This window comes from Cyrtonyx montezumae, unplaced genomic scaffold (assembly GCF_038088225.1).
Source record: "Cyrtonyx montezumae isolate F1298 unplaced genomic scaffold, pur_monq_1.0 scaffold_2, whole genome shotgun sequence".
Lineage (NCBI taxonomy): Eukaryota > Metazoa > Chordata > Aves > Galliformes > Odontophoridae > Cyrtonyx > Cyrtonyx montezumae.
The window spans coordinates 35415776-35429234 of NW_027071936.1; the positions used below are offsets into that span (position 1 = coordinate 35415776).

General features: G+C 36.6%; 1 protein-coding gene across 1 annotated transcript in view; it reads right to left on the reverse strand.

Moving 5' to 3' along the window:
* The window catches only part of ANK2 (ankyrin 2), a 149943-nt gene that overhangs the window by 100161 nt on the left and 36323 nt on the right, over positions 1 to 13459 (reverse strand). The window contains exons 5-9 of the mRNA XM_065736857.1: positions 11728 to 11826; positions 7935 to 8120; positions 7444 to 7467; positions 5266 to 5364; positions 4014 to 4112 (exon numbers count right to left, since the gene is read on the reverse strand). Coding sequence (XP_065592929.1) covers positions 4014 to 4112; positions 5266 to 5364; positions 7444 to 7467; positions 7935 to 8120; positions 11728 to 11826 — 507 coding nt within the window. The remainder of the gene's footprint in view (positions 1 to 4013; positions 4113 to 5265; positions 5365 to 7443; positions 7468 to 7934; positions 8121 to 11727; positions 11827 to 13459) is intronic.

Here is a 13459-nt window from a genome sequence, read left to right on the forward strand (position 1 = left end):
CAGTATCTGCACTGTAATTAGATATTTATAATCCAACATTCCTTTAGGAGTGGCAAATACTACTGGTGAATTATTAGTGCTCTGTGCATTTGCTAAGACCAGGAGAAAATGTCACGGCAGCTTTACTGCAGGAATAAACACTAACCAGAGCATTGGCCCAAGGCAGTGTTAGGATCTCAGTACAACATGGCTTAGTGACAGGAAACCCACAACTATGCAGTAAATGCAGACAGTCACATCTGTTCTGCCAGGAGATGCTATTACAAAAACAAACAAACAAAAAACCTCAATAGGTTCCTGGAATGAGTATTAAAGGATGTCTGTATCTCATTCAGCACAGTAAGTAAATAAATAAATAACCACGGTGCAAGAAAAATGGAATTTCACTGTTGGCAACATCTAACAGAAATAACTCAGTTTGTGTGACAACTTCAGCATCTGAGGTAGGCAGTTCCCACCTTCTGAGGGTGTTTGCGTAGTCACACAGAAACGGAAATACCAGTTAGGTGTGTAAAGGGACCATGAAGAACACTGTGTTTTAAAAGTAAAAAGGGAAACAAAAAACTCAAAAAGCCTCACAATCTTGCTCTTTTTTTTTTCTCCTATGTTATATATAGAAAGAGACAGATTCCAAGAACTGCTTTCATTGCACTGCTAAACCCCTCCAACAGTGACATGTCAATCTCATGAAGATACCTGATTACCTTTATTGTTATTACTACCAGAAAAATATAATAGAAAAATCTATTTTTGGCATGCTGAAATTGCTCTGTGTAAATGCTAAAATAATTATCCCCATAACAATCTTCTGTACATTTGAGGAAAGCTGTAAATGCTTTCCTTCTCTCAAAGTCAGAATTGATAACTGACACATTATTCTTGATCATATGACATCAATTTAATCAAAATTGATTTCCACCATCTTTTAGAGAGCAAGTTTCTGCAGCTGATGCCAAGCCAAAGTCTGCTTCTAAAACCCAGATCTACTGCTCCACAATATTAGAAGGTGCAGGTCAGCAGTTTAGCTAAATCTTAACGTATTTTACAAACATATCCCTGAAGTCCTTATTCAGATGAAATTTTAGAGATTCTATATTTGACTGAGATTTTAAATATGAAATGTTTTAGCATATGAAATTTTACTTGTTAACCATTTAACTCTAGACAAAGCTTTTGCGTAAATTTCAAATGGCGCAACTACAAATGTAACTGACAGAACTAATAAAAGTTTCCTATGAAGACCACTGGAAATGGAGTTTATATTTTTGTTTTATATAAAATATAAAAGAGAAATGAAATCCCACATTTTAAGAATTTATTTAGTTGTTAGTTGAGAAAAATGGTTAAGAAAACCTGTAAAATATATTAAAAAAATAAATAAAACATAGTTTTAAAACATAAAGGCAACAAATGGATTTACTTGCAATTCTATATCTTGAGAAAAATTTGAAAATATGAAATATAACAAAACAAAAATAGTTAATTCCTGAAGTAAGTAGGGCTTTTTTCTGACATGCAACAGTAACTACAGAACTGTAGGACACATTCGTTATTTACTCACTTTGAAGAATGTAGGTTTTAATTTGTGTAGGGTTTCCTTTAGACGAAACATCAACTCCTAATAGTTTGTTTCAACATTTTCTAACAATCAAAGATTTCACAGATTTAACTGCGTAGAGCTAAAGAACTGGGCCTCAGTTAAGATCTGTTAAAATAACTTCTCGCTTCTTAAGTTATGCATCATCAAATATCTGACTACAAATGACTACTTCTTCAACCGAAGTGCTTATCTGATAACAGTATGAAAGTGACAAATAAAAGCCCAAGCTATCCAGCAGTGAAATAAACTAGTGCATTTAATTCCACTGTTTTTCAGTGAATCTGACCCACTGGAAAAATGCAAGGGTTCATTAAGAGAAATTAAAAGGCAAATACAGAAAAGGCAGGCATGTTAGTACTGAGGAGGACAAGGCAGAAGTCTCTCCTTTAAAGCACAAAACACACAAATGCACAGCATGCAACACACAACCTACCTGTTCAATACCCTACATACTCATGGCCATAGCAAAGCACAAGGCATGCGCACAAAGCAAAGAGAAAAGAAGGACACCGAGACTACATAAACAGCTGGCACAGAGACAACAGCACAGCATGGGGAGACAATGACAGCAGAACCAAAGCTCTGGAATCTCCCCCACTGGAAAGTACACACAGCCAACCACCACTGCGTGTCTTTGAGCAAAGGGAAGGTAGAAGATGGAAGCAACAAGAAGCTGCTGAGCCTGTGCAAACTGGAATGTATGTGCTTCAGGACACCTTTATCATTTCCACTGATCCCTTTCTGCTGGCAGTTTTTGAGCTAAAGTAGCAGCTGACAAAGGGCAGAAAGCCAAGACATTGCCTTCCACCTACACTGGGCAACGTCCTGTTCTTTCAGTTTAATTCACAAGTACACATCAGCCTTTCTGGGTGCATGGAAAATGGAATATAACTAGACCCCATAAAATGTATAAAGTCCTTTACAATCACCTAGGCCAGCTTGGCCAAAACAAGTATCTAAATACTGATCAAGAAATAGATCATTTCAATACTGTCATCCCATAGCTAAAGTGTCCTATTTCAGTATGACCACTGTGCTTACGTATATGTGAAATATCCTTACTGTGGCGCGTTATTATAATTTTATGCCTCTTTTTACCATAGGATAATGGAGAATTTAACCAGGGATGATTTCACTGCAAACCTTCACAAGAGCTTTAATCTTCCATCATCATCAGTTTCAAAAAAAAAATAGATAAATAGAGAAAAGAAATCAGAAATCATATTCACATACATAGTTGCATTCCTGGCTTATGAAGCAAAAAGTGGTTAACAAAATCAATAAAAATATAACAGCTGCAGCTGAATGAACCACAAGGGCAGCTGAATGCAATATCTCCTACTTTTCTACTTTATTAAATAAAAGCTATATTGCTTTAGGCTGAAACTATATATTATATACAGCTCTAAACTATATGCTCTGAAACACCATCTACTACTTGGAGATAAAACTTTACAGATCAGTTCTGAAAAACCAGCAGCTTTCCTGGACAAGTCCTGTGATATTCAGTTTAAGATAACAACTACATTTTCTTAGATGGCTCCAAAATACAATTTTAAATAACTAGCTAATCCTGCACATACAAAGTGGTGGGTTTTTCTTTTGCCCTGAATGAATAAAGAGCAAAGTATTGCCGTGGCTTAATCCAGAGAAGAGGTCATGTGTTGCTGGAGCAGAGTATGTTACTTGCTCCCAGTGCTGACTCTTCAATATTAAGTCCACTAACACAGTTCTCCTTTTCATGGTGACTGGCACAAACGAACAGGAGTCAGGGGACCAAAAGGCTTAGTCAAGCTTAGATCCCACTACTGTGTAGCATGTCTGTGCCACGTGACATGAACCAACTAACAGTCTTAGCTCTTTTCTCAGGAATGTCAGACTTTCATTAGCATTTACTTGTATGACACAGGCAGACTATACAGGAGACTGAAGAAAATAGTTTTTTCTGCTCATCAATGTCTGCCATTCTTTAATCCAACACCACAGAAAACAGTGTGTAAAAAATAAACAATCTGAAAATAAAGGTAGGATTCTGAATACAAAAAAAAGGTACAAAAATATTTATTTTAAAATTATGTTTTGAGCCACCATATACATTTAGTCCAAATTTCAAAACAGCATATTTCTGAAGAAGCAATGTTTAGTGTATTTGGAGCTCTGTTCAGCTGAATATTTTTTGGTTTGGGGTTTGTTGGTTTTTCTGAGTCGATTATAACAGCTGAATCTAATGTCTCACTTTAAGGACAGAACATAAAACACAATTAGTGAAGCAGAGTGCCTAGCTATGAATCTTGATGTTCCCAGTCTTTGGCTTAAAAATAAACAAAACAACAAAAAAAACCAAGCAAGTAAAAAAATCCCAATCCATTCCCAAGAAGGGACAACATCATATTCAGGGAATAGAAGCACTCACCCTGGTTTTGGCATCGATCTGCCCTCCACGATCCAACAAGAGCTTCACCATGTTTGTGTTTCCCCTTTTGGAAGCGACATGCAGTGGGGTGATTCCATTCTACACCATGAAAAGAACAAACAATGAGCATGACAGATTTGAAAGTGTATGATGGTGGTGAATTTGTGTTTGGATCACAAAAATGATACAATCACAGTAATAGAGAATAAACGAAAATGAATTTGGGCATCAGACCTAGGCACGCACCATATAAGCTAGAGTTAGTAACTCCTTTCTGAGAGTCTTTATTCACTGTTTTATAAACAAAGCAGCACATCTGCCAAAGCGGCAAACATCGCAGTCCCAGAGTCAGACAAATAAACAAACAAACACCAGAGTCCCAATGAATCAATATTCACAAAACACTGATGCGTTTAAATCTTTGCAACACACATATTACATGAATGCATGAATCCTGGACAAAGTAATCTTATTAGTGTAATGTAAATAATGTAAAGGAGTAGGTCCTGTTTATGCTGAAAGTCCTTGTAAATGCTTTGGGTGGGGAAAGAGATAATATTAGCAGCTGTTCCAGATAGGCAAGAGGAGGAAGTCAGCATGAAAGGTAGAACCCTAAAGTAATTCAAAGTGTATCTGGCAATGCATAATTAAACAGAAAATTGTGATCCAGTAGCTTTAGTGATATTCAGATGATCAGAGGTTGTTATAGAACCAGATGTCATACTTCAAACTAAGTAAACATGTTTAGCATATAGACTGTATTATGCAGCTCTGCAGTAGCTTACCTAAAATAGTAGTCTGAGATAAAATAGTACTCACATCGTTGTATGGCAGTGTGCCTTACGTTACTATTTCAAAATACATTTAAATGTGAAAATATAAAAGTAAAGTGCTATAGTAAATATAGAATCTTTAACAGACAAGAAGAAAACAATACATTTCTGAAGTGTATCTAGCTGACAAGAAAGCTAAAATGAGCTGACACATACTGAGCATATCAGCACTCTAGAATAAGTCAAAGGAGCCTACTTCCATCAGCTGGGAATACTGGTTGCTATAAATTCCCAGGACTCTGCTTCATTGCATGGAAGCAACTTTAAAAAATTAATGAAAAAAATATATATATCTTTAAACACAACAAAATTTCAGCATTATTTTGCTCCTCACTTATTCTTGACTAGGAATTACACAAACACATGCTCCCTACTTTCATAGGCTATTACAACTCAAAGAGACAAAAACTCTTCCATACCCTTGCTGTGAAATCCACTGCAGCTCCTCGGTTTAGCAGAAGCGTTGCCACATTGACATTTCCATAATGCGCAGCTATATGCAAAGGTGTAAAGCCACTCTACAAAAGGAAACAGTCTTTATTTATAGAAATCAATTTATACAATATAATCAGCTTAACTAGAACTTGATTTTAAAAGTTGCTGGCAAATAATTGTGTTGATTTTATCCAGTTCACCTATGATATAGCAAAGTCTTTTCAGGAAAAGCATGTAGTTTTCATGTGGGAGATTGTTAAAAGCTTCCTTCTTTCAGTTTTTGCAGACCAGTAAGAAGTCAGTAGCTTTCATAACAGAAAACATTAATATATTATTCATCCTTAAGAAAATAAAGGAAATTTCCTTATTACAATTCAGAAAAAACATGGGTCTTTTAGCCTGCATCTGTTCAGCATTTTTGTCCAAAAGTCAACACAAGTTCTTGGACTCTTGTCTAAAAATTACAAATTTTGACAACACATTTCCTTTTTTTTAAAAAAAAAAAAGAAAGCAGAGGTTGTTCCATACCAGGAGCTTAATCTACATGCAAAACTTTGTTAAGCAGGCAGCGTATTATAAGAACAATACTTATTTAGTTTTAAATACATTTTGGATCTCAAAGGATCTGAAGAAACTTTGCAATCTATACAACAGAAAACATGCTTCAACTACAAGATTCAGAATTACTTGACAACAGAAGAAAAAAGAAAGTAGGACAACCAGCAAGCTTTTAGTCTCATAAGTAATTCAAGCAGAACGGACCTCTGTTTTTCAGGTTTCCCTGAAGAGCTTTACACTGATTTGATCAGATCTTACAGTCTTACTGGCAGTTATGGGAAGGAGAAATACTTTTGGCTTCTGGACTGTACTGTATATTCAACTATTTTCATTTCTTTCAGTGTACCAGTTATTATTTTAAACTGCTTATGGAATAAACAAATGTATAAAATAAGTGTATGAAAATGTGGAATAAAGGCAGATGTTGCACCCTAAAATCAATTTTATTCTTGATAGATAGAGCAATCAGCATATAATTTTAACCTAATTCCATTAACCTTTTTTGCCATCTCTCAGGTGATTCTGGTCAAAGTAAAACCAGTCATTAAATTCGTGGACTTGTTGCTGTGGTAAATTGACAGGAAAAATGTTTACTGAGGATATAGGCACACAAATACAATACCGTATTAAGATATAGAGTGAATTTATGTTGTATTAATAGAATTTCTCGGGACGTGTATTTACCCTGTGACAAATGCAAGGTTCTTAGATTTACACTTACATTTACTGTAAGTGAAAAACATCTCCATAGGCAGATGGCAGCAAGAAGCTGTCACCATTTCAATTCCCACTGCAGGTTGCCTCATAGCAATTTGCTCATGTGTGCACACCAAATGTGGAGCATATTCATAAGTGCATGCATTCAAAATTCATTCTTTCTTCTAACAAAGAAATGATTATTTAAACGGCAGGTTTCAAATAATGACTGTATTCTTGGAAGTAGTGCTTTTTCCTAAATGTGACAATAATTACTAGGGGAGAAATCACAGTTCTAGCTGATTTGACATAACATTTTTAGCGGACATGCTCAGAGAGTCATTACGTCCACAATCAGCATAAAAAAATGTACTATCTACTGAAGGGAAATTCTGATTATGTGTTATCTCTTAAGGACTTCTGAAAACTTTACTGAAAAGGTCGTAATGAGAGCAATGGCAAAATAAATAAATAAATAAAAAACAGATGCTCTGAACAAGTATTTTTTACCTTAGAGGATTCAATTATTTTTTCTACTGAAGATGTATTTTATGATGCTTCTGGCTGAGCCAGACACCTTAATTTAGTTATGCCAAGTAAGTGCATTCTCATAATTAAATTAATGCAGCTAGAAAAACATCTTCAGTATTCTAACTTCATTTCTCACTTCAGATTTCTTTAAATTGAATGCAAATTCTGAAAAGTTTACTTAATACAGTGACAGTCACAAATAAAAATGAATTCTAAGACAAAGAATGAATAATAGCAGGTTTGCTGAGTGACAAAATGCTATGGATTAAAAAGAGTCATAACTTCACTTTTAGTGATAAACAATAAATATTGTCACCGAGCAGAGAAAATAATTATAAATAACAGAAAGAATAATTAAAAATGTTTGATCTCGGTACCTCAGTCGTCCTATTCACCATCATCTGATGCAGCATGGTTTGGGAAAAAGAGGAAAGATATTAAAGATCAGCTGCAAAACCAAGAACTAAGTTGCTTTTTGAGATGAGTTATGCTGTTATAATGGGAAAAGCCATTCAAGCATGCATTAACATTAAATACAACCTATCTTCCCACAGGCAATAAACCAGTATCCTATTTGACAGTGAAGCAGTGATTCTGCTTCCATTCCTATTTCTTTGGTTTATAAGAGAAAGTTGGTTATCACTGAAATGAGAGATATAAACAAAAAGCAGAAAAATATGTAGCTTGTAATTACTGTGTTGCTAAACATGGCACAAGCAGAAACTTTACTGGTGATACTGGTCTAGTGACTCATCTTCCCCCACTGAAGAAATTACCTTTAACCCTTAAGATGAAGGAAGCAAAAGCCAGCTGCCCATTGGCACTCAGCCACAAGTGCCCTGTTTCCTGTAGGACAGTATCATGTTACCTTGGACTGCACATCGGCATTGTGGTCGTTCTGCAGTAGGAGCGCTGCTGATTTGGTGTCATCTTTTCTGGCAGCAATGTGCAAAGCTGGTAATCTCACTTTCCCCTTGGTGTCATTTTCCAGCAGGATAGCCACTGCTTGATTGTGTCCCTGTTGCAGAGCAACAGCTAAGGGAGTGAAACCATCCTGAAAGAGAAGAAAACAAAATGTACTCAGTGAGATGAAGGACACAGAGCTTCAGTGAACTGCACAGAAATATACTAAGCACATCACCAGCTGTTTTTTTCCACCTCTGCACCACAATGCTTACCAGTGAAATGACATCAGAGGCACAATGTTTTCATCCAGATATGACTTCAAACACGTCAGAAAAATGCTTTTTTTCAAAGTTTTGTTCGTTATTTGTTTAAGTATAGGCAAAGGATCATTTTACAGTATCTTTCCTAATTACTCATCATAAAATGGACCACAACATGTATTTTAGCAACATTTTTATAAAAAGTAGAGAACAATGAGGTCAATATGAAAAATGCAAAGGGATTCTGTTTCTGAACACCTCTGAGAAAATACATCTCCAGATGCTTTTGCTTCTCCTTCTGAATTCTAATTTATATATGGCCTATAACACTCATGAAAGTCAGCTAATATTTAGTAAAACATTCTGAGTGGAAAAACCTTATTTCTGGAAGCCAGAAAAATCTCTCTCTTTTCCTTTGTATTTTTAGCTTTATTTTAAAATTGTTTTCAAAATGTCTTCCTTCACCACACATGCCCTAGATTCCCAGTGCTTTAAAACATATCACAGGCTCAAAACTTGCTATCTCAACTGAAGTAGTGCCTTATCTATAAAAGTAAATCTAAAACAATAAAACTAAAAGCTCGAGTCTTGCATGCTGTGCACATGTGCTGTGATCACATGCCAGACTGGTGGGCAGCTAAACCATGAGGAACAATGCAGACGGCAAACTGAGCTTGGAACAAGAAGGCTCAGTAGATAACAGTGCAATGAATAGGGTAGGAAATAAACCAAAGTTTTCTATGTCTAGATCAGGAGGAACAACTAAAGACCTGATTATGGCCAAAATGATTAAACAAACTAATTAAGACACAGTGGACACAGTGTAAAAGGAACAGGAAAATAGAAAAATGTAAAATAAGGAAAAGCTGGAAGGAATGAGAGCTAACATACAGAAAGAAACATCTGAAGAATTGCCAAAGCAATTTTTTCCCCTAGTAAATAATATTCACTCCCTTTTGCACTGAACTGTGGGTAGGAGTGTTGTAACAGCTATACTTTGAAAGTTTCTTTCTAATAGGGATTAACTTCTGTACAGTGAAATAAAAAGTGGTGAACAGCTGATGAAACAGCTGAACTGTAAAGATAATTCTGAGATTGGGGCTCCATTAGGTGCTGAAATGGCTTAATGCATTTGCCTTTTGCCTCTGGAAACATAAGAACAAATCCTGGATTAGAGGCCCTGTAAAACAGATCATCCTGACTCTGATTTTGGACCTATACATATATAAGAGTGAAGGAAACGTTAAATAGAGGGAATAAAGTACTTCCAAAGGCAGTGCCTATTTCAGAGCTTCAAAGTCAAGATCAACCATTTGATTTGTCCCGCTTCATCTTCCATCCTTCTCTGAGCAGCTACTGCACTTTCTGCGTTCTCTCTCCTATTTCTTGTAAGAAGCATGGCTAACAGGAACCCTGAGAAAGTATTTCATTTCCCCACCTCCTCACGTGAGAACAACCCGTATTTGATGTCAAACAGAACGTCCTCAAAGTCTTTTGATGCTGTCCCACTTTATCAATGTATCATTCCTTTGTTCCATTCATGAGGCTTAAATTCAGGGCACGTGAAAGCAGACAGCAGCTCAGTCTTCTACTGAATGCAGGTTTCAGTAATCACATCACTAAAGCCACCACCTGAGCAAGATCTGAAACCAAAACTTATCTAGGTAAGTGATAAGGGGACAGACAGGCCTTACTTCTCAGGCCACAAAAGTGAGATCTGACCTTTGTGATGACAAAAGATAGATTTGGATTCAGCTTCAGAGTAGGGCAGTTGGCTTTTCTCCTCCCCTGCCTTTTTTTTTTTTTTTTTAAACAAAGTCAGAGAATCCTACAAGTTCCAATGATGCCTTGATGTCTGTGTTCAGAGGCCACATTACTTGTAACCTCATAATCTTCACAGTTCCTATAATCTAATGATCACTGCTACTGATCACAGTTAATAAAAGTTATTTGGTGAAAGACTGAGAGCAGGTGACTGCATGTTGCAACCAGGCTGGGCCCTGAGAGAGCCGAAGATCCCCTGCGACTCAGTCACAAAGGGTGTGTTTCTGCCAAGTTGCCTGGTGATCACGTAGGACTTCATATTTCAGAAGGCTGTGGTGTAATGCAATCTCAGTGTACGCAGGCCTCAAGAAGATTATTTTAGAAGCTGTCATCAGTACAGTACAATACATCAGTACAGTACAGTAACCACTGAAAGAAGGGATAGTAAAGCAGCTGTTAACACTAGCAAGTCAGTTTAATCAAAAGGAAAGCAAGCATAAAAGCATCATCATCTTGAATTTATCCATTCACAAAGGTAATCTGGAGTGGGAAAGCTCCTGTACAGACTGTGGAAAAGAAAGAAACACCAGCAAAAGCTCTCTGAGAGAGGAGGCACTTTCTTGTTACTACTTTACATTGTGCATCCGTTCCTACAGATCAAACAAAAAGCCAATAGGCTTTGTAGCACAGAGTTTGGTCACTCATTCCCTTAGCTGAGAGCAAAAGATTAGGCCAAGCAAAGCAACAGGAAGTCAGGGGAACATATTCTTCATTATCTGGAAGTTTCCTCCATTGTCCCAAGAGCCTTTCGTTTGCAAAAGGAAGCTCTTGAGATGAAGACTCATCTCTTGCACTGGCATCTGCTTTGCTTGCTTTAAAGTTGCTGCAGGCAGTGAAATTCAGATCCTAGCAACGAATACCCTCTTTGAGCACATTTATACCCGTGTGACTTGATGGTAGAAGTAAATCATGTGAGGATAAAACATAACATTGCCCGCTAAGCTCACTGATGTAATTCACGTTAGTCATTTATCTTCCCTATGAGACCCTTTCCTCTCCAGCCAAGACTGGCAGATACATGCTATAATAATTTTATTCACTGATTTTTGCCCAGATATTACTGTACAAGTAGAGGAGCAGCACAAAGATAGCATCAGGTGGCGGCACTCCTAGATGCTTCAGTTTTCAAGGGATTTGTCAGAGGTGTAAATCTGTAACAGTGACTGTTCAAAGGAAAGGCTGTTCCTCTATGCTTACCCTATGAATAATCTGTTCCTGACTCACTTGGCAATACCACTTCAGTGAGACCACCTTAGCTTCCTGTAAGTTCTACATCTTTTGGGAACACTTTTCAAAGTCTCATTCATTTTTCAAAAATGTATCAAAGAAGCTGAAATGAGAAATGGCATATACTGAAGGTGAAAATTCTGGGCTCACTAAAGTCAGTGGATGTTTTCCTTTCAAATAATTCAGGCTAGATTTCATCCTTTGGCTTCTAATAATTTCCAGAACAGTCTGTCCATCCAATGTGTTTGTTTGTTAAAAATAATAATAATAAAAAAATAAAAAGTTTTTTAAAAAGGGAATGATCCATAAATACAATTCAGTTAAATGAATGAGTGAAAGCTCTCAGAATACTCCATCTGGAAATCTTCTAAGTGATCTGAATATAAAGGCAAAAGTTAATAAGAGTTGGTGTTAAAAAAAAAAAAAAAGAACAATGTAAGTCACCTCAGTAGCTGTGCTTTGGTTGGCTCCATTCTCCAGGAGATACTTCACCACTTCAATATGGTTCTCTTGAGCTGCCATGTATAATGGAGTGAAACCATTCTAGGGAGAACATATGAGAAAATAATGTAGTGAGGAAACAGAATATAACAACGTTATTGAAGCCCAAATTAATGCACAACTAAAAATGTATTCATGCTTTTTAACTTCAGTGTTAGAAGTATATAATTAGAAAACTTAAGTATGTTTAACTTAATATGGTAACATTTCATGTCATTTAAAGCCACAAAAGTCTACACATTTTCATACTCATTTTCTTCTGACTTTTTCTGGAAGCAGTGGACACACTCATTACATTGCTGGCAATGGCTCAGGGATGGTAAAGCTGACAACAAAGTTTTATGAAAGACGACAGGAAAGTAAAAGTTTCATCCTTTTATTACATTAACTTAACCAAAGACATCCTCTGGAGAATATGAAGTCTGTATCTCATGACATGCTGAGCAGAGATGACAAAGGCTTAATACATTACATAAAATTCTGTAATACGTAAAACGTAGCAAACATAAAGGAACTCAGTCTTACAAAATAAAAGCTGCATTTCTGACCATACAGTGAGTTTGTCTACTTACAAGAATCTGGCCTGGATAATACTTCCAAGTTAGACAAACTAAATGCAAATTCAGTAGAAACACACTCTAACGTAACCTTATATATGTGGAGAATATGAGAATTTTCAAGCCAAAGTAAATCAATTTGATTAAAAGCTTATTTCTGGAACAGGATTGGGACAAAAAAGCCCTTGGATTAGTACACCACACACAAATATGATTTCATTATCATTTACAAATACCATATGCTTTCCCACCCAACACTTATCCAGAGACTGCACACTACATCAAGTATATTCTCCTAACATGCAACAGTCCTACCTGTAACTACAGAGAATGTGTGTAAAGAAATTCTTGCCTACATAAAATCATAGCCTCTTCTTTTTCCTTCAGACTTTATTTATAGTTTAAAATTACCATATACTTTTTCTTAAAAGCTTTCTTATTTTGGAAATTGCAAGACAACAAAAATACTGAAAAGCTTCCTCTGAATTTATCCTCTGGCAAGGTCAAGCCCGATTTTTTTCACTGTCAGGGTAAAGTTTGCTTTCTCAGTGAAGAACTGCCTTCTGATCTTCCAATTGTGGTGTTTTCAACCTCAACACTTTTGGCTTTTGGCCAGAGACTCCTATTTTAGGAGATTCCCAACATTACCCCTCTCCTTGGCAGAGCATTACCCAGTGGGATAACCTGTTAGCCCTGCTGGAGCTCTTCCTTCTCTCATTTCCTGGACTCCAGGGCTTCCACGTGTCATCCCACTCAGCAGTTTTTCTGACAGTCTATGGCGTGCCTGCTCTTCTGACTGTCTCCTATATGACAAGTTTCTTTCTCAGACAGACCTGCGCTTAAATGGAAATGCCCACAACAAAAGCATAACCCTCTCTCCACTCCGTTTACTTCTTAAATCTAAAATTCCCTTCCCAGTTTCTCATCTTCTAGTTTCAAAGAGCTACATACCAATACTTAGTTTCCCTGTTCCACAAGTATTTCAAAGTTCTAGATGCCAGATCTCAACAAATTTATGAAAACCCTAGACTTTTGTTTCATTACCCAAAGTGTTTACTACTGAATCCAAGACATTCTGGTTAATGATGTTTCATGGATGTACTGCAAAGGAGAACAAC